Source organism: Ursus americanus, chromosome 25 (genome assembly GCF_024610735.1).
Source record: "Ursus americanus isolate L20-20 chromosome 25, mUrsAme1.1.p, whole genome shotgun sequence".
In the NCBI taxonomy this organism is placed as follows: Eukaryota; Metazoa; Chordata; class Mammalia; order Carnivora; family Ursidae; genus Ursus; species Ursus americanus.
This window is the reverse complement of record NC_142151.1, coordinates 41992418-42020106: the sequence shown is the minus strand read 5'-3', so window position 1 is coordinate 42020106 and position 27689 is coordinate 41992418. Positions and strand designations below refer to the sequence as shown.

The window sequence follows — 27689 nt, the reverse complement described above, 5'->3', positions numbered from 1 at the left end:
TACAGAGGGATTATGAGGAAATTCGGTGGGGGGGGGATGATGGACAATGTTCATTTCCTTAATTGTGATGGTTTCACAGTTTTGCCATGTTTTGCTAAGTTTTGGTTAGCAAAATATACACTTCAAGTATGTTTATTGTACGCGGATTATAATTCAATAAAGCTGTAAGAAGAACTGATTTAAAAAGATTTATGGGGGTGAAAATGGCACCTCGATGAGAGGGTGGTAACATCTCAGTCAGTCTACACAACGTGAGGGGTAGTATGCAAGCTGGACACGCTCCTGGAAAGACAGTGCCTGCCACTGGGTTCTGACAGCTGACACCAAAATCAGGCCCAGACATCAGCTTAGAATAGCAGCTAGGTCAAGATTCACTGCAAGAAAGATCTTATCCTACCAGTGACTACAAAATATATCACACAAGCTGGGCCAAGAAGCAGGAGCTTCAAAGAACAAGGAAACAACCACTAGGACAGTTAGTGAATGGCTTCTGACTAGCATGAACTGCCTGACCATGAATGTCCAAACTGGAACCCTTCTGAGAGAAGGGGTACTTGCTGTCAATAATGACTCCAGGGTCACTCTACCTGTAAGGGGCCTCCAAACACTGTTTTTCTAGGTATTTTCCCATGTCTATGAAAAAACAGTTCACAAAATCAATTAATACTACAAATAATCCTACTGCCCCTTGAACAAACACAGGGGTTAGATGCACTGGCCCCATGCATGGTGGAAAGACAACGCAGGACTTCGGACGCACCCCAAACTTAACTACTAATAGCCTACTGTTGACCAGAAGCCTTACCAATAATATAAACAACCAACACATAGTTCATATGTTACATGTATTATATACTGTATTCTTAAAGTAAGCTAGAGAAAATAAAATGTTATTAAGAAAATCACAAGGAAGAGAAATACATTTACAGTACTGTACTGTAAAAAAATCCACACAAAAGTGGACCCACACAGTTCAAATTGTGTTGCTCATGGGTCAACTACACTGAGGTAAGAAAAGAGATTTTTGTGTGTGTGACACTTATTGCCTATTTGAAAAGTTAGATCAAACATGCAGCAACTGCTAGAGCTCCAGATGTACCACAAAATACTTACTTGACACTATGGTAGAAGGAGAGGCAATCTGCCAAGTGGTTTAGAGAATGGGCTTTTTAGTCTTTAGGACAGACTGCTCTGAGTTCTGATCTTAGCTCTGCCACTGAGAAGCTCTTGGGCAAATCAGTTCTTAAGGGTCCAATTTTGCTGTTTTTGTTCTTTTTCTATTGATTCTCTGTCATGGTGAGGGTTTTCTATTTTTGGACTGTTTGCTCACAAAATTCAGTGGATCTTTATCTCTGGGAACCCTAAGTTCCTGGGTTGAGGTTGTATCCTTGCAGAAACTATTTGTGTCCAAGGTTATCATCGGCCCAAAGACCATTTTTTAATGTTAGTCAGTTCTTACCAGACTGTATAGCAAAACTCAAACCTTGAACCCACTTGACCCCACATTCTTAGGGAAGGTCCACGCTCCTGTTATCCCAAGGCCAGGTACAAGGCAAGCTTTCTTGACAACATTTTTTGCTGGCATGTTAATTTTTTCTAGTTCACTCTTCTGCTGAAGATGTAAGCCCCTCCAGGGATCTCAATTCCAACCTCCAACCTTATTATTATTTTTTAAGTAAGCTCTTTGCCCAATGTGCGGCTTGAACTCACAGCCCCAAGATCAAGAGTCTGAGATCAACCGAATGAGCCAGCCAGGCGTCCCAACCTCTAACCTCTTATATAGGTTCAAGGTTTTATCTTTTCTATCCTTATAGTAATTAAATTTAGCCCCCTTGTTTCCTGACTCCCTGCTCCCCAGGGCAGAGAAAGTGAGCCTCATCTCAGTACTCAGATTCAGTGACTGTTTTCTCCCTCTCTTGTTCCTGTATGTATTTAAAAGGAAACTGGCTATGGTCTATCTAGCATTTCTAAAGGGAAGTTTTCTTTTCCCTGTTCTCGGACAGAATTTTCAGGTTCTCTAATTGACTACAAAGCTAGAGACAGAAGTCTGGGCAAGTTACTGAGCTTCTCTAAACCTGTTTCCTCACTTGTAAAATGGGACAGAGGACTGTTGAGGAAAAAAAAAAAGAAAAAAAATACATGCTAAGCACTTAGCCCTTTGACTAGTACACAGAGGGTACTCAATAAATGGTAATTATGAAATGAGTTTTACTGGAAGCCTTAAATTTTATAATCAGCCATTGAAATAAACAAATTCAATCTGACAGAGTGGGTCTTTATTGTGTTTGGCTTAAAGAATACTGAATATTTACTGGTCTCCCAAGTTAACGGCAGACCACTGCTCAACCCACACCAAAAATTAAAGTATGCTATTAACATGATCCAAGGCTATTAATTAGAGCACATTTTACAGGGGTCTGATTAGCCAATTCTGTTTATTTTGAAGTTTTGAATAAAATTGGAATATCTGGGAAAAACTCCCCAAGTTGGTAATTCAGACAAGTGTCCTCTTTTAAGTTTAAATTAACTAACTAGAATATGCTTGGGGGGGGCGCCTGGGTGGCACAGCGGTTAAGCGTCTGCCTTCGGCTCAGGGCATGATCCCGGCATTATGGGATCGAGCCCCACATCAGGCTCCTCCGCTGGGAGCCTGCTTCTTCCTCTCCCACTCCCCCTGCTGTGTTCCCTCTCTCGCTGGCTGTCTCTCTCTCTCTGTCGAATAAATAAACAAAATCTTTAAAAAAAAAAAAAAGAATATGTTTGGGGCTATAAGCTCTCAGAAGGCAACAGCTATTCAATTTGCTTAGAATAATAGCTATTATTCTAATTCTAATTGAGTGTCAATTAAGTAAAAAAGGATCTCCCAAACATGATACTTCGGTACAGTAAAAAAACAAAATCAAGAAGACTTAAGTCTGGTACATAATCGTGCTGTTTGACCTGGGGTGAATCTATGACTACGAACCTCCTCATCTCTAAAGAAATATGTCCTTTCTACGTCACAGAGTGGCTACGAGGAACAAATGAGGCAGGGCAGCCATTGTGAAAGCCATGTGAAAGTCCCTTACATAGTGTAATGTACTGTAATTTTATAAAGGACTACTAAAGTATGTTAGAGTACATAGCAATAGCCCAAGTCTGTCCATGGGCATCACTATCCTACATAGAAACGCAGAGAGGTAAATTTGTCCTCGTCTGGTCCCATGAATTACTACTGTAGTCACTTTCAAGCAGGGCCCTGTGTGGGACAGATGTCTAAATTCATTCTACCCAAGCTAGCTGAAATAGTGTTCTGTGCTTTGGGTCATTCTTTGGTCTATCTGGTCATCCAAGCACCCTCGGAATGCAGCACAGGGTAAGTCCACAAGGGTGGAGAAAAAATTTAGAGGGGAAAACAATGTATGCTGCAGTTTTTGCATTGTGTTTATCCGTATGAATGAGAAACAGCATTACACAAAGAACCCCTACAAAGAAAGAGCTGAGGTAATTGCCTCATGACATTGGTAAATGATTTCAGCACATAAAGGGAACTGGATGGCAGTAATTCAAGCAGTCTAAAAGACTGGAAAAGGCCACAGGCACTAAAAGAACCGTAGTTTGCTACCAATTTGGAGAATTTAAATTTTCCAATCCATAAGAGAGAAATCAGTGTACATATCAATAAGCAAATTTTAGGCTGACTGACATTTTATTATTTGTGAATGATATATGAACAAAAGCCAATTATTTCCCATGCCAACTATTTATCGTATTTTCCATTCTATGTAATACTATGAATAAGGCTAAGATTTATGGCATATTCTACTTCCTAAATCCTTTTATTAAATCCTTCCCAAAATAGCTCTAAAATTTCATCAGTTCAGCAATTCTAGCAGTTATGCGTTGGATGCCTCCCCAAGAAGCCCAGTGGCCAGTGCACTCTCACAAGTATCCCAGGCGCTGGGCTCGCACAGGACAGCGCGTGCACAGTGAGGGCCCTGACGGCAAACCCGCTTTGTGAGGTGTGGCGTGAGTGCTCAGACAATGCAGCATTCTTCTGAACTTCAGTGTTTCAGGGGCTACCAGAGGACATATGCGAGATAAGCCCTATTTGCCATCCGTGGGTTAGAGGGAGACAGTGACACTGGATTAAGTTGCAATAGGAATAGGAGATAGCCAGGTCTCTCAGCAGTGGCTCTCAGAAGCTTGGAGAGAATGCGATCTGAATCCTAACACAAGGACAGCAAATTCCATTCCCTAAAATGAAAAGCACTGATGGATGCCTTACGATACAGTTCTTCCACACTGCCGCACGCTAGACACAGGCACGTGCGTAACTGCGGAATGAGAGCATCACGATCTAGCTCCATGTGGGGGCCGTGTGAGAAATCATTCTGTAGGGTGTGCTCAATGTTTCTTCATGTTCGGAGAATTCCTCTTCTATTTGACAACATTCACATCCCTGATAGTACGTTAAGGCTTCTCATATGTTATTCAGAGATCCCTGGATCTGGAGATAAATGGCTAGGAAACCTTTTTATTACTCTGCCGTGCTGAATAAAGGTCTTAGGAGACAGGACCATATCTTTATAATCACGAAATTACTTAGACACATAAGGTGACCAGGAACATTATGCCACATCTTTAAGGCTGCAGACAGAGTAGACCATTAAGTGTTTAGAGCTCCAGAGGACTGTAGTGAATTCCAAAGGACTGTGGTCTCATTCAGCAATGAATAGCCATGACTTGTTTCTGGAGTTGGTAAATTCCCCTCAGGCAGTGACTTTTGTAAGGGGAGAAAAAAGGTTTCCATTCCTTCTGAGCATTCTCAAGATCCTTTGCTGCACTCTCATATTTAACCCGAGGCCATGAGAGCAGACTATTTACTCTGAAACTGCGTTTCTTTAATACAGCTACGGAGAGGACTGTTCCTAAGAACTGCGAGTCACGTTGCTCCCTACCCTTTGCCATTTATTACAACTGAACCCTCAGCCGTGCGGTGGCAGAATCTGCCAACAAGGGATAGCTACTAAACTGAGAGCCCCCTTTGTCCACCAGAACCCATTTGGTGCTATACTAATGTGGGAGGGAAACCATCCAAGATTTGGAATGAATGGGCTGAAAGTATGCACCATTACAGACACAAAATGTCTTATTGTGAAGGTCTGCTAGAGGTATCCTGTGTTACGTTTTGAGAAACACTTGAAGCCACAAAGCTATTTCTCTTTCAAACATATTGACACCACAGATGTAGAGAAAAAAAAAAAAAGCACACACAGTTAATGAGCCCACAGCACACCCAAATACTCTGAGAAGTTAGCCAAAATCTAGGAGAAAACTATTAACATGAACCCAGGCCAGGGAACAGGATCAGTGTAAATAGCTCAACTTGACAGCTGTGAATCAAAGACAATCACGACAATGTAACCTTCTCCCCAAAGATATGGTAAGTCCTTTAGAGCAGAACTACAGGGAAAAAATTTTTCCCTAAAGATTTCATTACCAGTGACATGACAGTAGACAGACAGATACTATATTGAGGCTCTGAAATAGATTTATTATGTTTAGTCTCAGAAGCCTACATGGAAATCTTGTCTGGGATTTCAGTTAAAAATTTTAAGGTTTTTAGGAACTTTGGGAAAGATTCTAAATAGACAAGACAACTTCAAGTTGTTCCAGTTGCTTCTCAGCAAGTTAAAAGTCCTAAATTTACTTTAGCAGGGGCAGAGATTCCATGTCTGGGGAATGAGGATGGGAGGGAGACACTTAGTTCTCACTGATCTTGCGAACCCGTTATAAAAAGTGGATTCTTAAAAATATATAAATGCATACAAAATATATTAGCACGTACACAAACACACTTATGTATGTTTTCAGATCTATTTAAACTTTGCACTACTGCTCTCACATCGTCTTTAATGACATATAAAATTTTGTCCCAAGTGCACTTACTCTGTAGAGACAAAGCATCTGATACAGGAGTACAAATTTGTTAAAGAAATGTATAAGTATGGGTCATATTTTAGATGTCAACGAAAATAGCTATTAAACCACAGAAGGATTTTTTTAGACCCTAAGCTTTGGCCTGTGTTTATTTATGACCATATGAGTTCGGGGGTTACACCAAGGAAATGCTGGAAATTCAGAAGGACATTAAAAAAAATAGCTTTACTCTTAAGGCCTCTTTTTGTATGTCATTTACAATGTGACAGTCAAAACCTACCACCTTCAGTGTGTACTCTTATGCACCTTGGATGATGAGGAAAGTTCTAGCTCCTACCTCAGAGAAGAAAAAGCAGAGCTTATTTCAGGAACACCAAAGGAGTAACTGTCAGAAAGGTTCTGATAAACCTACCAGGAGGTGTGCAGGCATCTGCAGGAGACTGGACGAATGTAGACCGCCTTTTGGTTGGCATGGGCAGAGCCATTTTCTGTTCTTTATGCTTTGCCAGTGCGGCTTGAACTGCTTCCGTATGGATATCTGAAAGATTAAACATTTGCATTTATTAGCTCCTGGTTCTTTTCTTTTCAAGATTTTATTTATTTATTTGACGGGGGTGGGGTGGGGAGAACAAACAGGGGGAATGGTAAGCAGAGGGAGAGGAAGAAGCAGGCTCCCGGTGAGGAGCTCGATCACCAGGACCTGGGCTGAAAGCAGCTGATAAACTGACTGAGCCACCCAGGTGCCTCTAGCTCCTCTGGTTCTTCAAGTGTTTACTTCTGTGAGCTGAACTATCACTGCCTCAGATGTTGGAAAAGGGCTGTTTAGGTGATTTTTACTTATAACTTGTGTTGTAACAATTAAAAATAAAAATGAAAAAGAGGAGACAAAAGAAGAAGTCAAAGATAATTTTACAAAGAAAGAAAAAGAAGCCCAAAATGATTATGTGACTGCTTCGGACACGGAACAAGGGGTTAATGGAGATGGGGGGCAGGGGTGGGGAGAGGGTAAGGAGTCTAACACGCACCTGTGCCAGGCAGGGAATCCCACCTCTGAATGGAATGAGTGCTGTGCAGGTCCTAGAGGACACCCACTATTCCTCAGGAAAAGAAGCTTATGATCTGCTTAACTATCTGAAAGGGGTTGAGACCCCTCAGTTCTATACCACGGGAACAGAAGGGCTGATTCTGATCTAGAAAAAATATAAGGGCTGATGGCACTTGTTTGCCACTTTGGCCCCAAGAGAATTCAGTTCTCCCTTTGAAGTCTAATAGGAGTCTCAAAAATAACATATCCAGACAGAACTCTAGATTCTCCACTCCCACCACAAAATGCACTCTACATTTCTGCAAAATCCTATGAAGGTAGATAACAACTGAAGTAGCTTCCTAGTTCACAAGAATTTCCTCCTCTCAGGAACGGGCCCAGTCAGCGGACATGCAAACTATCCTTAGAAGCCTGTCTGTGCTATGTAAAGGTGCCCCTTATGAGAGCTGGACCAATCAGATCCTTTCATTGGGGTAGGGGGAATTTAAACTGAACCAAGAAAACACAGGTCCTAGGACTGAGTCACTTTAATGTTTATGCCCTACAAAGAAGGAAGGTTCTTGAACTTCACGGTTGAGACCCCCAAAAGCTGTCTCTCCTTTTCTAGGGTTTCTCAACTGTTCCTTTGCTTCTATAACTTACCCCAGCTATTTAAGGTAGCCTGAGATAGCCTGTTTCATGCAACAACAACAAAAAAACCTTCACTAATATAACCAGAAACATCTTTCTGCCTAGAATTTCACTATATGTCTGTGCCACAACTTATTTAAGCAACTTTGTTTCCAAAGTTTTGCTATTATTCATAGCAACTATTCACAGCAACAATTCAGTATTTTCACCTTAGTACACATGTCTAATCCTGTTTCTGTAGGATTAATTCCAAAAATTGCTGAGATGTATTTCCTAAGAACAAGGATTTTACTCTTATATAACCACAGTACACTTATCAAAATCCAAAAATTAAGAATTGGTACAAACTATTATGTAACCCGTAACCCATATTCCAACCTGGCCTACTATCTCTCAGTAATGCCTGTTATAGTTTTTCCTCCTTTGTTCCTGATCTGAGACCTAATACAGAATCACACATTACATTTACTTGTGACAGCTCTCTATTATCCTATAATCTGGAACAATTTCTCAGCCTTTGTCTTTTATTACCTTAACATTATTGTACAGACTAATTATATTGTAGAATGTCCCTTAATTTTGGTTTATTGATATTCCTCATAATTAGATCCAGGTTATATATTTTGGCAGGAATACCACAGAAGTAATGTCTTTGCAAAACATGATGTCAGGAAGCATCTGCCCCATTACTAGTGATAGTAACTTTGATTACTTGGTTAAGCTGGTGTCTGCTAAAGTAATCCATTGCAAAGTTACTATTCTTCTCTTTATGTAATTAATAAATAATTTGTGGGTGAATTGTTTTGAGACGATGTAACTATTACATATTTCATCCAACTTTCATCTATTAGTTTCAGAATCCACTGATGATTCTTGGCTGAATCAATTATTATTATAAAAGCTACATAATGTTGATTTTATTTTTTAAAAAGATTTTATTTATTATTTATTTGAGAGAGAGAAAGACAGAGATAGTGAGAGAGAGCAAGAGCAGGGAGGAGAGGGAGAAGCAGGCTCCCCGCCAAGAAGAGAGCCTGGGATCAAGACCTGAGCTGAAGGCAGATGCTTAACCAACTGAGCCACCCAGGCACCCGCAGTTGATTTTATAACTCCATCATCCCTTCTGCATTTATTAGTTGATTCTTCTAAGAAAAAGCATCCCTTTGTCCCCCAATTTATTGATTTATATCAATACAGACCTATTGATTCTCATTTTATTCCATGGCTATTGTTACTTTCATTACTTATTTTGATGGTCCTATTATCCCAAATTTGACGAATTAGGCCAAATCAAACTGGCTCTTATGTCCTTTTGACATATTCCCATCATTTTGAGCAGTAATTGTTTTCTGGTCTCAGATGTTCCAGGTATGTTCCCTGTTCCAGCATTAGAATTAGACATTTCTCTAAGGAGCCTTGGCTCCTCTTAGTGGAGAATGGTATTTAGAAACCAAGATCTTAAAAGTAGGAGGGCTCAGTGCTACTGGGGTATCTTTCTTCTAAGCCCTTTCACTGGATAAAGGAATATAAATATGAAAATAAATATTTACACACATATACCTACATCTATATTAAAAACCATAAATTCATATTAATAACTCTAATTCTATTTCAACACCATAGAATTCACTCTAACCTTCCCCTTTTCCATTTATAACTCCCTTTCTCTAACAGTAAGAAACCTGATTCACAAAATCCTCAATATATTTTATTCATTCACTCAATCCTACAATACACAAAGTAGTTTCAAAACTACTATCCCATATTACTATGAAAAATAAGTCTAACTAGAGGTTCAGTATTTGATTGTATTTCTTTTTGTCTTTACACTGAGTCGAGGTACTGTGTTCAAAAGCTATTTGGACTAGTTCTCACCACTTCCCCTTTTGGTGGTTATATTATTCCATTGAATAATACAGATAACGTTAATTTGCTTTTCTTCATATTCCATAGGTCCCTCTCAACGTTGCAGATTAAACATTATGTGACATAATAAGAAATACACGGTTGGTCTCTACCCCATTTCCTGACACTGAGCTCTTGTAATTTCCTTGGTGACAGAAGTGTCTTCTGTTCTAATTAGGCATCTCTTGGTAGCCTCCTTGACAGCCTCAGGATTGGGGCTGGTCACCAGAAAGACCAAGCCATGAGTAGAAACTTGGAACTTTCAGTCCCATCCTTCATCTTCTTGGGAGGAGAGAGGGGTTGGGGATGGAGCTAATCACCAAAGGCCAATGCCTACATAATGGAACTGTCACATAAACCCTAAACAAAGAGTCTGGAAATGCAAATCAAAACTATAATGAGATCTCATCTTACACCTGTCAGAATGGCTAGGATGAAAAAGACAATAACAAGAGTTGTGAGGATGTGGAGAAAAAGGAACCCTGGTACACTGTTGGTGGGAATGCAAACTGGTGCAGCCACTGTGGAAAACAGTATGGAGGTTCCTCAAAAAGTTAAAAATAGAACTACCACATGGTCTAGTAATTCCACTACTGGGTATTTACCCAAAGAAAACAAAAACACTAATTCAAAAAGATATATGCATCCTTATGTTTATTGCAGCATTATTTATAATAGTCAAGATATGGAAGCAGCTCAAGTGTCCATAGACAGATAAATGAATAAAGAAGATATGGTATAAATACACAATGGAATATTACTCAGCCATTAAAAATAACAAGATCTTGCCATTTGCGACAACATGGATGAATCTATAGAGTATTATGCTAAGTGAAATAAGTCAGAGAAAGACAGATACCATATGATTTCACTAATATACAAAAAAACCCAAACGGACTCTTAAATGCAGTTAACAAACTGGTGGTTGCTAGAGGTGAGATGGGTGGGGTGGACAGGTGAAATAGATAAAGGGCATTAAGAGGTACAAACTTCCACCTATAAAATAAAAAAGTCACAGAGATGAAAAGTAGAGCAAAGGGAAGTCAATAATATTGAAATAACATTGTGTGGTGATGATATTTATCAAGATGAGCACTGAGTAATGTATAAAATTATTGAATCACTATTTTGTAAACTGAAACTAAAATATAACACTGTATGATAATCATACTGCAATTTTTTAAAATAAGTAAGACTCAGATTTTTAAAAAGGCAGAAACAGACCCGTAAATACAGAGAACAAACTGATGGTTGCCAGAGGGGAGGGGAGTAGGGAGATGAGCAAAATGGGTAAAGGGGAGTGGGAGATACAAGCTTCTAGTTATGGAATGAGTAAGTCACGTAAAAAAGTACAGCATAGGGAATATAGTCAAAGGTATTGTAATAGCAATGTACAGTGACAGATAATAGCTACACTTGCAGGATGCTCAGCATAATGTATTGATTTGTTGAATCACTATATTGTACATCTGAAACTAACGTAACATCGTATGTCAACCATACTTCGATTAAAAAAAGAAAAAGAAAACCTACACCAATATCCCTGATGAATACTGATATAAAAATCATGAACAAAATACTAACAACCTGAATTCAATAGCACATTAAAAGGACTATATGCCATGACCAAGTGGGATTTGTATGTTGAACCATAGGAAAATCAATAAATGTAAGACTCTACATCAACACAACAAAGGACAAAAATCATATGACCATCATAGATGCAGAACAAGCATCTGACAAAATTCAACACTTTCATGGTAAGAATACTCAACAAACTAGGAATAGAAGGATAGTCTCTCAAAATAATAAAATTCATATTATGAAAAGTCCATAACTAACCACATAGTCAACAGTGAAAAGATCAGGAACAAGGCAAGGATGATTGCTCTCACCACTTCTAGTCAACTCTATGTCCTAGCCAGAGTAATTAGGCAAGAAAAAGAAATAAAAGGCATCCAAACTAGAGAGGAAGAAGTAACTTTCTGTTTGCAGATGACATGATCTTATATGTAGGAAACCCTAAAGATTCTACACATACATGAAACTGTTAGAACTAATAAGCAAATTCAACAACTGCGGGATAGAAAATCAAGATACAAAAATCAATTGTCCCTCAATACTAATAATTAGCTATCTGAAAAGGAAAGTAAGAAAACAATTTCATTTACAGTGGTGTAAAAAAGAATAAAATATTTATAAATAAACATAACCAAGGAGGCAAAAGAATTGTACACTATGAAACACTGCTGAAAGAAAGACACAAATAAATGGAAAAACATCGCATGTTCAGGGACTGGAGATTTAATATTGTTAAAATATCCGTGCTACCCAGAGTAACCTAGATAGATTTAATGCTATTCCTATCACAATCCAATGGCACTTTTTCAAGGAATAGGAAAAATAGGAAATAGGAAAAAATATCCTAAAACGTATATGGAATCTCAAAGAACCCCAAATAGCTAAAACAATCTTAAGAAAGAAGAATAAAGCTTGAAGCCTCACACTTCCAGATTTCAAAACATATCAGAAAGCCAGAGTAACCAAGATAGTATAATACTGGCATAGAGACAGGCATAAAGACCAATGCAATAAAGCAGAGAATCCAGAAACTAAGCCTTATATATATGGTCAAATGGTCCTTCACAAGGATGCCAAGACTGCATACCTGGTAATGACGGTCTCTTCAACAAATGTTGTCAGGGAAACTGAAATATCCACATATAAAAGAAAGAAATTGGATACTTATCTTACACCACATATAAAAATTAACTCAAAATAAATTAAAAACCTACACACAAGACCCAAAACTACAGAACTCTTAGAAGAAAACATAAGAGGAAAAGCTTCATAACCTTGGAATGGGTAATAATTTCTTGGGTATGACACTATAAGCACAAGCAAGAAAAGCAAAAATAGGCGGGACTACATCAAACTAAAAAGCTACTACACAACAAAAGGATCAACAGAGTGAAAAGGCAACTTACAGAATGGGAGAAAATACTGCAAACCGTATACTGGATAAGGCATTAATGTCCAGAATACATAAAGAATTCCTACAACTCAGTAACAAGTAACTCAATTTTGAAATGGCCAAGAGACTCAAGTACACATTTCTCCAAAGAAGATACACAAATGGACAACAATCATATGAGAAGATGCTCAACATCACTAATCATCAGGGAAATGCAAATCAAAACCACAATGGCATATTACTTCGTACCAATCAGGACAGCCACAGGAAAGGAAAGGAAAAGGAAATGGGGAAGGGGAAAGGGAAAGGGGGAGAGAGAGGGAGAGAGAAAGGGAGAGGGAAAAGAGAAAAAAGAAAAGCGAAAAGAAAAGAGTAAGTGTTGTTGAGGATGTGGAGAAATCAGAACGCTTGTGCACTGCTGGGACTGTGAAATGGTGCAGCTGCTATGGAAAAATATGGAAGGTTCCTCAAAAAATGAAAAATAGAACTATCATGTGATCCAGCAATCCCATTTTTGGGTATATATCCAGAAGAGCTAAAAGCAGGCTCTCAAAGAGGTATCTGCACACAAATGTTCAATGCAGCATTATTTATAATACCCAAGACATGGAAGCAACCTAAATGTCAATGAATGGATGAATGTATAAAGAAAACGGTGCATGTATATATAATGGAATATTATTCAACCCTAAAAAAGAAGGAAATCCTATCATATGCCACAACATGGATGAACCTTGAGGACATTACGCTAAGTGGAGTAAAACAATCACAAAACCCAAAACACTGCTTGGTTCTCCTTACAAGAGATACCTCAAGTACTCCAATTCTTGATGTAGAAAGTACAACGGTGGTTGGCAGAGACCGAGGGAATGGGAAATCGGGAGTTGTCATTAAATATAAAGTTTCAGTCATGTAAGATCAAAGAGTTCTAGACAGCTATTATTTAATATGTACATAGTTAATACTGAAATGTACACTTAAAATTTTTAAGAGGGTAAATTTATGTGTTTTTTACCACAGTAAAAGCATTTTGTATGTAGTCTTTCATCACTTCCGGATTTTGAGTCTCAGAAAGCCTTCCCCCCATAAGGCTTTCTATAAGCCCAGATTATAGAAAAATTGACTGGTGTTTTCTTTCCATACTTACCTTTTTTTTTTTTTAAATGTAGATCTCTGATCCATTTGAAGTTTTTGCTGGCATATGGTGTGAGGTATGGATTTACGTATTTTTCCAGCTGTCCTAGCATCAATTTATTAAAAATTATATTTCGGACCCAATGATTTATAATGCTATCTTTATTATACACTAAATCCCAGAAGTACTTTGGTCTATTTCTGCACCTGTTATTCTATTTCAGTGGTCTGTCTGCCACTTTGTGTGCCATACCGCACTGTTTTAATTATAGAGTCTTTAGAGTATGCTTTAGTATCTGTTTGGTATGGTCACTCTTCATAGGTTTTCTTTCTCAGTGCTTCCTAGCTATTCTTACACGTTTACTTTTCCAAATGAATTTCAAAAACATGCTTTCTAGCTCCATAGATAAATTTGATAGTGTTATTGGGACTGAATTAAATTTATAAACTAACTTAGGGAGTCCTCCCATCTTTATCATGCTGAATTCTCCTATCAAAGAACAAGGGATGCTTTTCCATTTATCATGTCTACTTTGTATCTTCCAGGGTATTCTAAAGTTTCCTTCATAAAGGCTTTACACATTTCTTATGTTTTTCCTAAATAGGTCTTATCTTTTCTATTGCTTCTGTAAATGAGGTTTGCTCTACCATTATGTCTTTTAACAGGTTATTGGTTGCATATATGAAGGCTACTGATTTCTGTACTAATTTTGTATCTTGCTACCTTACTGAATCATTTCATTAGATTAATTTTGCCATTGACTCTCTTGGTTTTCTAAATAAACATCATATCAAGTGCAAATACAGTTTTACTTTTTCTTTTCTAATTCTTATACCTCTAGTTGATTTCTCCTGTCTACTTGCATTAATACCTCTAGTACAATTTAAATGTTAGCAACAGAGATTTAAAAAAATTCGTGCAAATAAATTTTTAAAAGGATAAACAGCTCAACCTTAATAAAATAGGCTTAGTCACTGAACCATTTTTTTCATCTTTCCCCAAGAGTTAAGGGAAAAATGTTATTTTACAGTTTTAAAGTAGCTGCTCCTATTTTTGGCTTGTTTTTATGAAGTGGTTAAGACATGACGTGTAAGTGCCGTAGACGGGCTTAAATACATCAGTGGGGCAGAACAGACACTAAGTGCCCTTACCTGTTAGGATGGATGGATGAACAGATAGGACCGATAGACAGGAAGGTAGGTAACGGACAGACTGAAAGCCAGACCCATGGGTAAGTTGAGTCAGTAAATAGAGAAGTACAGTTCAAGAGTTACCTGCAAGCCATCAAGTAGTCATGCCATTTTTCCAATTTCCAAGGTACCAACCACTTTAACATTTTTAATTATGGCAGAGGCAGCAACTATTAAGCTCTGGAACATGAGGATATCACATTAATTTTGGCACCATGCCATGTGCTAGTGGGGACGGACAGCGAAATTTTAATTTAATTTAAATGAAATTTAATTTGCATTTCACATTCCCCTATACAGAATATGTACCTTTATTTACTTATTTTTTATTTATTTTTTTAAAGATTTTATTTATTTACTTGACAGAGAGAGACAGCCAGCGAGAGAGGGAACACAAGCAGGGGGAGTGGGAGAGGAAAAAGCAGGCTCCCAGCGGAGGAGCCCAATGTGCGGCTCGATCCCAGAACGCCAGGATCACGCCCTGAGCCAAAGGCAGATGCTTAACGACTGAGCCACCCAGGTGCCCCCAGAATACGTATCTTTAGCCTGGAATATCTATATAGCAAACGGCGACTCATCCTTCAACACCTCCAAGAAGCCTGCCCTCGACAGCGCCCAGCTTCCAGGCTCCTTCCCCTGGTACCCCCTCATCTATGCTGCCTCTACCTTGTATAAAGGATTCCTGTGTTTAAGAACAGATTCTTGTATGTCTGTCTGTGTTTCTCCAGCGTCTAAATTGTGCTCAACTCCTAGGAGGTCTACAATAAATTCTTGCAGAGTTGAAATAAACTCAATTTACTTTCCTTGGCCCAAGGAAGCATGTTAATATAGAAGTAAAATGGTCCTGGTATATCCGGGGCAACTATCTTAGCAAATGCCACCATGTCGGAGATCAGATTTGGGCAGAGAAATAAAGTTCTCAATTAGGGTGACAGAGGGAGTTACTGTTCCATTTAGCTCCCTGTATGAAGTCAGAAGAATCCATACTTAAGAGTAAAAATCATTAAGAACAATAACTGATTTAAGGCTTTAAATCATTTATCCAGGGCTATCATTTTTAAAACTATCTTTTACAAACTTACAGTTATAAAATAATTAAGTCATGGGGATGGAACGTACATCGTAGTGGCTACCGTTAATAATACTGTATTGTACATTTGAAAGTTGCTAAGAGAATAAATCTTTTTTTAAAAGATTTTATTTATTTATTTAGGGAGAGAGCAGGGGAAGAGGCAGAGGGAGAGAGAGAGAACCTCAAGCAGACTCCCCACTGAGCATAGAGCCCAACATCGGGCTCAATCCCACAACCCTGAGATCACAACCTGAGTCGAAATCAAGAACTGGACGCTTAACCAACTGAGCCACCGAGGTGCCCCTGAGAGAACAAATCTTTTTTTTTTTTTTTAAGATTTTATTTATTTATTTGACAGAGATAGAGACAGCCAGCGAGAGAGGGAACACAAGCAGGGGAAGTGGGAGAGGAAGAAGCAGGCTCATAGCAGAGGAGCCTGATGTGGGGCTCGATCCCATAACGCCGGGATCACGCCCTGAGCCGAAGGCAGACGCTTAACCGCTATGCCACCCAGGCGCCCCTGAGAGAACAAATCTTGAGTCCACACTCCGAGAAAAAAAACTTTTGTAACTATGTATGGTGTTGGATGCTAACTAGACTTATTGTGGTGATCATCTTACAATACTGAATCATTGTGTTATATACCTGACCTAATATAATATGCCAATTATACCTCAATAAAAGAAAGAAAAAAACTATATGCTATTTTTTTGTTTATTATATGTATTTTGTATTTTACTGCAATAAAAAAAAACTGGAAAAAGGTACTGGAAAAAGATATAAGCACATGAAATGCTGAAGTGAAAATTTTCCCTAGATCCAGCACTTCTAAGAACTAATCCCACCTCAACAGTTTGCTACATATTCTTCCAGGTTTCTGCATCTGTGTACAAATAATATGTATAATTATTGTTATTATAAGTATTTATAAAAATCAGATCATGTGCTACACACTGTCTTGCATTTATTAAAAATATATTTTGTACATCTTGGGGCACCTGAGTGGCACAGCCGGTTAAGTGACCAACTCTTTTGTTTCAGCTCAGGTCATGATCTTGGTGTTGTGAGATTGAGCCCCGCGTCAGGCTCTGTGCTTAGCATGGAGTTTGCTTAGAGTTTCTCTCTCCCTCTGTCCCTCTCCTCTGCTCTCTCTCTCTCTAAAATGAATAAATAAATCTTAAAAAAAACCTATATAAATACAGATACACACACAGTACATTCTCTCCATATCTGCACAAAAAATCTACCTCATTGTTTTTCTATGAGCCTTCATAGAATATGAAAATCAACTTTCATATAATTCCATTGTGTGGACCTGTTATAACTTATTTAACTATTGATTATGAATAATATTACAACAATGATATTTGCATATATATCTTTGTGCACATATGTAGGCATTTGTGTAAAATAAATTCTTAGAAGTGGAATTTCTGGGTAAAAATGTATGAATACTTAAAGTTTTAAAGATATTGCCAAAATATTGTGCTGTTACCTTTAAGACCACAGTACCAACTTACTTATGCCTCGGAAATAATGTTACACTGCATTTATATTTATTATACTATTTTAGTGTCCCTGAGGTTTACTTAGTTGACTCAAGATTACCATATTTTATTGAATCTATGATGCCATCCTATATAAAACATATCTTGATTTCAGACATGTTAAAATGTGAAAAGTGTCCTTATATTAGATGAATTATGGTTCTTAGCTATTGTGGAAAACAAATGATTAACTGCTTATACTGAGAAAAAGCACTTCTTCAACAACAGCAAATCAAATGTTCACAGTTATTAATTAAAAATACTACATATCTAGAAGTATTTTTGCATGAGATATGAAACCTGTAATAGTAAACTTGCTAAAACCAGGGAATTATTCACAATAATCAAGTTTTACAAGGCCCATAACATTTGGATAATTAACAATTACCCAGCATGTTCTTCTCTACCACAAGGATTCTAACACCAGACCACAGAACAAATCAAACCACCCATCTATTTTCTAACATGATAAGCCCTGGCCCATACGTCAATGTCGAAAGGAGAGGTTCACAGTTACTATATTAGCAAAGCTTCTTATTGATAATAACAGGCAGCTCTCCTAACTGGATTTGATTCATTCGCCAGCATACAATTCACCCTGATCTTTGATAAAGAAGTCACTTCCGAATTTCAGTCCCCAGACACGGCTGACTTGGGGAACCTCTGCCAGAAGCATGTGAAAGCTGGGTATCATTTCCCAGCGCTACTGTTTGCGCTGAAAAGGTAATACGGATACTTTTAAGTCCTTCTTTGTTTTTGTTGTTTTGTTTTAGGTAGCTAATTGCTCAAAACTTTAACTTTAAAGGAGTTATCAGAATGACTTCCCATAAGATCACTTTCCATCTCAGACACGAACTGTGTATTTTCTACACTTGCGACCATAACGTATGTATAGAAAGGAGTATCATGCCTTGATATGCAGGGAAAAAAGGTACTAATACATGTATTTGAAATGTCAGAACTTCCTGGCTAAGTGCAAAGAATAGAATCAGGTCAGATCTAACTCTGAATACATATAAGCTCTTTACACCATGTCTGAAACATAAACTACTAAGTCTACTAAGATTTGATTATGACTAGTTGAAATGTCATAGGTATTAATAAGCCTCCACCAAATAAGAAAGGATTTTCCAGTTACACTCACTAACATCATTAAACCCCTTCGTGTACCCACCAGTTTATTCTGAATGCTTGTGATTTTTATCAAACACACCCTATGTTCTCATGCCACTGTCAACACATGACACGTAAACATAACCCTTCCTAAGGATGGAGTGGCAAAGAGGTGAAGTTCAACTTCCAACAATTTCTACCATTTATTTGCTCTACTTCTGCTGCGACTGTTGATTTCTTCTTATTCACAGAAGCCACAATTCGTTGAGTTTTCCTTTGCAATTTGGCTGATTCCTAATATACTGAAAAATGTGATTTTCACCCCAAATCCAGGCTTGCACGCCTTTTTCATTTTCTCCCTCATGACAGTATTGCAGTACTCTCACAGCTTTCAATATCTTCAGGGCTTTTAAATCACCTTTTTCTTCCCTACTTTACCCCCTCTCCAGCCTGCTGCTACTGCCACAAAAGAAAAGGTCCCTGTGAGACAAATATCCAAAACCCTACTCTTAAACCCTCAAAAGCCCTGCACCTAACTAAGAGACTCCATAGTCTGCTAACCAGTATTTGATTCATAGGCTACATTTTCCAATATTTGGGGTAAATCTGAAAGAACTGATATAAAAGAACAGGGGCTAGAGAAGATGGTTAGGTTTTAGCTGATGAAGGTCAAAATTTTACACTAAAGGTCACTACAGCCTTTTTCTGTATGTGGTCAGCCTGCACACAGGATGTAGAGAATCACCTTTTTGGTTTCTTACTAATTCTTTCATTACATGCTGTAAAAACACCCAAAAAAGGGGGGGGGGGTGGGAGGATCCACAAAACTCCCAGAAGGCCAGGGATGAGAGTTTAGAGGCCCAAACCCTTCCAGACTGGTCAGAACCCACTGCTGCTGAACCTGGGCCCCAGCCTTAAAAGGCAACAATGGGTGCCTGGGAAAACGGGCCTGGTCTCAGCAACGAAGAGGAGTTCCTGAGAGGTTTTTCTACATCCAGCTGTACCTCCCTCTAATCCATTTCTTAACTAATAACTACTTCTATTCTTTCTTTTCTCCAAAATATCTATTTAGCCCTCATATGTGTTTGGCCCTGTGCCAGGCACGGGGACACAGGAACGGCAGACCATGCAGTCTGCAGCTGGAGCAAACCACCAGAACAAACACAAATCTACGTAACTGCTCTGCTGAAATCCTTCAATGGTATTCAAGATTCCTCAAGATCTCGTCCCTGGTAATCTTTCTAGACTCATCTCTCACCTATTTCTAGGTCCTTGCATTCTAAGTTCCAGTCATAATGAACCCCTTTCAGGTCTACTACCTGATGCTATCTCCCTAACACTGTCTGTCTGCTACGACACCACTCAGATGTCTTACTCTCTGAGAAAGCCTCCCCTGATTGCTCAAGACTAGGTTAGGTATAAGGGAAAATTCTGGTGTGGCGTGGGATTTCTATTTTTTTGATGGAACACTTCTTGTTCCTTCCTTTCAGTGTATAAAAATACGTATCTAGGGGCGCCTGGGTGGCGCAGTTGTTAAGCGTCTGCCTTCGGCTCAGGGCGTGATCCCAGCATTCTGGGATCGAGCCCCACATCAGGCTCCTCCGTTAAGAGCCTGCTTCTTCCTCTCCCACTCCCCCTGCTTGTGTCCCCTCTCTCGCTGGCTGCCTCTCTCTGTCAAATTTTTAAAAAAATGTATCTAATAAAATCAGCTCACAAAAGGTCTGACACAACTCTGCAACCATGTCCTTTTCCTCATTTTCTCTAAAGCAGTTTCTGAAAGGATGTGATATACACTCTTTTTTCCAAGTCAAGAAAAGATTAAAGCTTGGCTGGTACAGGAGTCAAAAATATGAAGAAAGTAAAAGAGCACTGCAATTAGTTTGATGGCTGAATTCTGCTACTTTGTAAGACAGTGAATGGGCTGCAGAGATTGCCTCAGTGGACAACAGATGGGCACGGGATGGGCTGGCTATGCCACAGGTCCTCCTGAGGGTCCAGGATCTGTTTCTCTGGTCATCAGTCGTGGCCGCGATATGGCAGGGGCACGTTCCCACTGCCAGCCACAGCATGTTGCCTTTCCCTTCTTATGGGTACCTTTTGGGTCAGAAGACATAAAGTTTAAGAGTCTCCTAATTTACAATTTCATTGTGAGTTTCTGTTCCAGCTCCATGAGTAAGAAGACTTGATCTACAGCTCTGGCAAACACAGAAGGGTCTGCCTCTTTCAACAGTCCACCGAGCTCTCCCAGTACCACCCTACATGACCCTAGCCCCCACCTTCTTATTTATTTACTCATGTTGCCTTTGTACCTGTCTGGCTCCCCTTCTGCCCTCGAGTGCAGAAACGTCGTATTTGCTGCTGTAGCCCCAGCAAATACTGAGCTTCTACCACACCTGGCACATAATGGGTAATAAATGACTGATGAATGAACTAATATAGACCTGCTGGTCCTTCAATGGAAAAAACCCAAACATTAAAAGCTTTTAGGATATAGAGCTCATGCTATAGTCACTAAAAACTCTTCTGCTGGTAACTTTCAGTTCCTTCTCACCTGATCGATATCGTTCATCCCTGGCTCCCCCAGATCGAGTTCGGTGGTACTTAGAAGGAGCGGAAGTTTGAGCTGCAGATGGAGCAGGTGTCTGGTTTCTATGTTCTTTCTGCACTGCTGATTCAGTTTCTAAAAAAAGGAAGTTTGGAATATGGTTATCTGACAACAATAACAGCTAAAGTTTTCTGAGCACCTTATGGCATTCCCACAACACTCTGAGGTAGGTACTATGACCTCATCTATTATAAATGATTAGAGAGTGTCAATATACATACATAAAAATGATGCAAAGACATCCAGGCTAAAAAATATAATCTTACAGTCATAATTGTCAACAGGTGATGGGAGAGAAATAAGAAGAAAGTAAATGTGAAGTGAAAAGGCCATTCCAGCAATACTAAGAATTGATGGGATGAGGGGGCGCTGTGTGTTCATGACCCCCTAATCCTGCATAATGGTACAAGAAAGTTTGGGGAGCTTTAGCCTCACCACCATAAGTTACTCCAAGTAAACATGTCAGTGTTTATTATGCAAACGTAGCTTCAAGTCAAGTCTACTAGCCCCTCTTTCAACTGGAGTCACTACTGAACTTGTCCCTTTCCAGTACCTGGCCTGTCCCCATTCTCTGCCCTCTCAAAATTTACTGTCTTATCAGGGATATAGAGAAGGGGGAAATATGCAGGTAAAATAATCAGAAGAAAAATACTTTAAGTTCTGGTATTACACTGCCTTTTTTTCCTCAAATGGTGTGAGCTCCTAAGTCATATTTTTAAAAAGCTATAGTAAGACCTTTTAAGATAAGATATACCCTTTTAATAAATTTAAAGTGTACAATACAGTACTGTAAACTCCAAGCGTGATATATAACAGATCTCTAGAACTCATTCACCTCACGTAACTAAAACTTTTTAAAATTTAAATTTAATTAGCCAACAATATAGTACATCTTTCGTTTCAGATTTGGAGTTCAATAATTCATCAGTTGTGTATAACACCCAGTACTCATCCCATCATGTGCCCTCCTTAATGCCCATCACCCAATTACTCCATCCCCCCACCCACCTCCCCTCCAGCAACCCTCAGTTTGTTTCCTAAAGTTAAGAGTCTCTCATGGTTTGTCTCCCTCTCTGATGACTTCCCTATAACTAAAACTTTTACCCACTGGGTAGCAATTTCCCATTTCCCCCTCCCCCAGTACCCTCTCCCCCCTCAGCAACCACCATTCTACTCTCTTTCTGAGTATGACTATTTTAGATTCCTCATTAAAAGTGGAACCATACAGCATTTGTCCTTCTGTGACCAGCTTATTTCACTCAGCATCATATCCTCCAGATTCATCCATGTTGTCACATACTGCAGGATTTTCTTTTTTTACGGAATATTTTAAATTTCTTAAATAGCATTTACTTGTGCCCAGAAAGGCATCTCACACGTAGGAAATTAAGCGCCCGCTACAGTAAGATGTCACTTATCCAGCGAATGCCCTGCTCCAGATTACAGGTGAGAATCAGCTTATAAAGTCAAGAAATTAAAAAGCAGACTGAAAGCACAGTGGTCTGGGGAGTGTAAGTAATAGTCCCACATACCTTGTGAAGGCTGAGGGCATCACAGTATGACAGGAACTGAGACTCATCATGACAATGTCACATGATCTTTTAAAAATGGCTAGCACGCTAGAGAGACCATCTAAAACAGCTCCTGGTGACAGTCCCAGCTGAGCCCAGCCCTCTACCTGCCCCTGTCAAGGCACCAGACATATGAGTGAAACTATCTTGGACCTTCTAGACCCGACCATGAACCGGGTGAAAAGCACTTAGGGACCCTCGGTGGCACTGTGTGGAACACAAAAATCACCCAACCGAGCCCTGCCCAAATTCCCGACCCACAAAATCATAAGACAGAATTTAAAAGGTTTTTATTTTTTTAATAGTTAGATTATTTTTCATATACTGTTTTTAAGAAAGCAAGAAGAAAATATTTTAGGATGCTGTCCACTAAAGTGCTTTTATGGCCCTAGAAATGTTTATTTGTGATGGTTCCTGGCAGCTGAAATTTTTAATGTAAAATATATTAATAGAGCAGAACATATTTTTTTTTTAAGATCTTATTTATTTATTTGACAGAGAGAGTGAGAGAGCACAAGCAGAGGGAGCAGTAGAAGGAGAGGGAGAAGCAGGCTTCCCTCCGAGTAGGGAGCCCGATGGGGGCTCGATTCCAGGACCCTGGGATCATGACGTGAGCTGAAGGCAGATGCTTAACCATCTGAGCCACCCAGGCGCCCCTGAGAAGAACATACTTTGACACTGATATTTTGAAATGTAATGTCTGGGATTGTCAATTGAAGGGTTTTTAAAAAAAGATTTATTTTAGAAAGACAGAGTGTGCACATACAAGTGGGACGGGGCAGAGGGAAAGGGAGAGAGAATCTCCAGCAAACTCCACGCAGAGCACGGAGCCTGACACAGGCTCAATCCTAAGACCCTGAGATCATGACCTGAGCCAAAACCAAGAGCTGGGTGCTCGGGGTGTCCAGTGGCTCAGTCGGTTAGGAGGAAAGCAATCAGAATTAATAATATAGTTTAGGAACATCTAAATGCTTCAGGATTTACAGTCAGCGGCTAGATAACAGTTCTTAAAAAAAAAAATCAATTGCCTGCATGTACAAGATTCTGCAAAAAGCCCCTCCAAATGAAGTTTTCAGCCATTCATTAGAGAAATCATTTAAAGCATATTCTAATTAACTTTAAATAGCGAACAAAAAATAGAAAGGGGCTATTTTTATTTATATTGTCAGATGATCTATACAGGAAGGAAATCCGATTAGTACACATGAGCTACTTTGCCTGTAAATATGCACAGAGAAAATGGCTTAATTTCGAGCACTAAGTTTAAAGCACTAGCTCTGTAGTACTTTGCGGGGCGGGGTCATAGTGAATCTATATCTGAATTACCCAGCACTGGTTACTTTTTAAATTAAATAAGTAGATTTGCTAGGACAGACCGAACCACCCTACTAAGATGCTAAGAAACGTGGGGCTTCCGAATTAGGTAATAATCCAAAGAATGAAAAGCATGAACACAGATTCTCATCTCACAAAAGGTGGACATCAAAGGTTTATGTATTTTTTACCATTTCTCTCACTTATGCTTTTATTCTGTATTCTTCAATGTAATTACTTAGGAGAAAGAAGATAATATAGGTTAAAGGATAAAAATTGTTTTGTAGAAATGACAGGGCAGTGATAGAAGAACTGGGAGTTGATTCGTTTGAGGAAAAATGCAAAAGAATGAGTATTTCTACTCAGGATTATCTAAGCGTTATCAGAGATCAAACCACAAGGAAACGTAACACAAATACAGACATCTGATGAGCGCTGAGAGTCAGATGACACTTAGCAAGAGATCTACTGAGCTGGTACGAGGGGGGGGGCGGTGCGGAAGGCGGCCTCACAACACGCTATTCACCAAGCAACATTACTATGATGTTCTGCTGTGTTCATCTCAGTTCTCTCAGGAGTGGAGTCATCCAAACAGACCAGGTCCCTTTTGGGTCTAAAACCATGACAATCATTTTGTTGTAGCTTGTCAGAAATGAAACCAGAAGGTCGATGTGCAGTTTCAATAAGTGGCTGACAAGTTTGTTCAGTGAGCCTTCCTCAGGTGCCCATGAAGCACAATGCCACAGAAACATGGATTTCTGACAAAATAACCTTGGCTCAAATGTGCAATACACCTCCTTCAAGTTCAAAAGAAGCTATCAAAAAAAAAAAAAGAGTAAAGTGAATTCGTAGGAATTGAATCACTTTAAGTGTAACAGGGGAGTTTAATAATGAAACTGTAGATAATCCTTTTTTAAAGTAATCTCTACATCCAACATGCCCTTGAACTCACGACCCTAAGATCAAGAGTCACATGACTATACCAGCCAAGCACCCCTGTAGATAATCCTTTTGAATGTAAATAATCAGTCTCCAATTTACATGAATTTTATAAATTTTTATTCCAATGAACTGGAGTTTATCTTTTAAAATATAATACTTACAAATATATATTATATGTGGATTGAAAAAACTGGAAGCAAATACAGTAAAATGTTAGTAGCAATTATCTCTAGGGGATGAGATTTTGAATGTTTTATATATTTTTCCATAGGCTTTACTGGGATGCTATAATTTAGAAATGTTATCTTTTTCAAAATATAAAAATAATATATGTTCATTACAGAACATCAAGGAAATAGTTAAGAGTAAAGAAGAAAATAAAAATGATATTGGATCTTCTTAATTCAAAGGTCATACCACACAGACTAGATTATGACCAAAATAAGTTGAAGTAATATTCAGTTTTCAGCTTCTTTAGATAAATTATGACTCTACAAGCAGGATTTTCCAATCTTCTAAAATCACTTGCCTCCTTTTCCAAAAGTAACTGACAAATCAATACAAATTTGGAGGTGAGAGGGAGGTAACTATGTCCTGGTTGGATTAAAAGAACTGCGGAAGTCTCTTCCTACCTTAGCTGACTTGCCAGGGCAACAATTTGTCATGGAAGGGGGCAGGAAACAATGTACCTCAAGTCTCCTCAAAGAGAAGAGGGAGGATCAGAGGACACAGGAGCACAGCAAGGCACTAGTGAACAGCACACCCAATGTCAGTGAGGCAGACGAGATGCTGCTTAGAGACGAATCATTCCCTGACCAGGGTTTCACACTACAACAGATCTCAGGAATTACCTGGGGTCTGAAAATAGAGACTTTGATACTTTGAACAAGATGTGTACAGCTGCACTATCATAGTGAGAAACTAAAAGCAAAGACAGAATTCACTACATGTATCAACATAATAAGGTATTACACACCACAAAAAAATGACAAATATGTTGACTTGGCAGACGTGTGAAATAGTCTAAATGAAATAATGTCAAGTGATAAAAGAACACAAAATATCATGTCCATAAGGTAATTACAACCGTAACTGTTAAAAACTACTTATATGCGGGGCACCTGGGTGGCTCAGTCAGTTAAGCGTCTGCCTTCGGCTCAGGTCATGATCCCACCAGAGTCCTGGGATCGAGCCTCGCATCGGGCTCCCTGCTCAGCGGGGACCCTGCCTGCCACTCTACCTGCTTGTGCTCCCTCTCTCTCTGTCAAATAAATAAATAAAATATTAAAAAAAAACCTACTTATATGCAACTTAAAAAAAACTACTTATATGCAAATAGGACATAAAATCCCTTAAGTAATGATGAGGTACTCCATAGTTCTTTATCATTTCATTCTTTTGTTTACTACAGAAAGTTATGTATAAGTCAAAGTAATTTTAAAAAACAGTACATACAGATACATGCTGGAACAAGAGCTGTGGACTTTACAAATCAAGTCTTCTTCAAAGCTTCTAAATTCAAGTGTGAACATACTTGAGATTCAAAGAAAAAGGATGACTCGCTGATAATTACACAATGTCAGTTTGAGGGTTCCAGATATTTTGGTCAGTTGTACAGAATATCCACTAGGGGTCGCCATTATGTTTAAGTAATGATGATGCTACCAGATTTAGTAAATTGAGGAAAAACCACAAATTTTAATTTCTTCTACAACACAAAGCCTTCCTTCTCAATGATCAACATGTACGTGATCTATTGTTCTCTGGCAAAGACAGTTTTCCATAATGCCAGTCTTCCATAATGCCACCGTTTGAACACAGTAACAGTGAGGACTCGGAAAAGAAGCTGATATTTACTAATATAAAACTGCAAAATTTCTATTCACGAAGATGGAAGAAAACCAACCTCAGCTTCTTATCTTTCAATTCTGCCTATGATTACCAGATATTCTCACCTGCAAGAGTAACAGAGTAAAGCAGGATGGGCTCTGAGAACCAAGTAATGTAATAATTCAACTTTTTAGAGTAAACCGAGCAGACATGCTCACTGGTCTTGGTGCTGGTATACAGAAAAGAAATTAAATAAGTGACTATCACTTCACATATATCTTTTACATCATGTATGGGCTGAGAAGGAAAACAACCAGGCTCTCCTAGCCCACAGAATGGGCAATTTAGTTTGTACTAGAATTTCAGGGAAGATCTGTTAAGAGGAGACACGGATACAAGCTTTAGTAAGGCAGAGAGAAGGAAAAGCCACTTGCTACAAAAGCATGGTATTTGTACAAGTCCAAAGAGGGAGAAAAACCTTGACGAGAGTAAGAAAGACTGATGGGGACAGTGAAAGAGATGGAGCGATACAAAACAAGGCTGGAAGAAAAGCCAGGTTGGGTCACTTACGCTAAGCCAAAAGAGAGGTCTTTGAAGGGATTTAAACAGGAAATGACAGAGTAACAATGATAATAACATTTCTATGGCTCTTTAAACTTTCATGACACCATTTCATTTTATCTTCACAATAACTATCTGATAGACACCATTAAGGAAGCAGGACACCCATCACAGATTAAATTTATTTTTCTATACTGAGAAAATGTCAGTAATCACCTTGAATCATTATAAATAGAGCCTCCACTCCCACCTCCTGCAAGAGGGGTGGGTGAGGGTACAGTGAATCACTTGGGGAATCTTCCTTTTGGAGCTAAAGTACCCTCCCCACCCCCA

At 38.9% G+C, this 27689-nt stretch overlaps 1 protein-coding gene across 4 annotated transcripts in view; it reads right to left on the bottom strand.

The window, feature by feature from the left end:
• Positions 1 to 27689, bottom strand: part of DIP2B (DIP2 acetate--CoA ligase B (putative)) — a 213236-nt gene that overhangs the window by 70352 nt on the left and 115195 nt on the right. For all 4 annotated transcript variants that reach the window (XM_045801065.2, XM_045801067.2, XM_045801066.2 and 1 more), the window contains exons 3-4: positions 21085 to 21213; positions 6335 to 6460 (exon numbers count right to left, since the gene is read on the bottom strand). In XM_045801065.2, coding sequence (XP_045657021.1) covers positions 6335 to 6460; positions 21085 to 21213 — 255 coding nt within the window. The remainder of the gene's footprint in view (positions 1 to 6334; positions 6461 to 21084; positions 21214 to 27689) is intronic.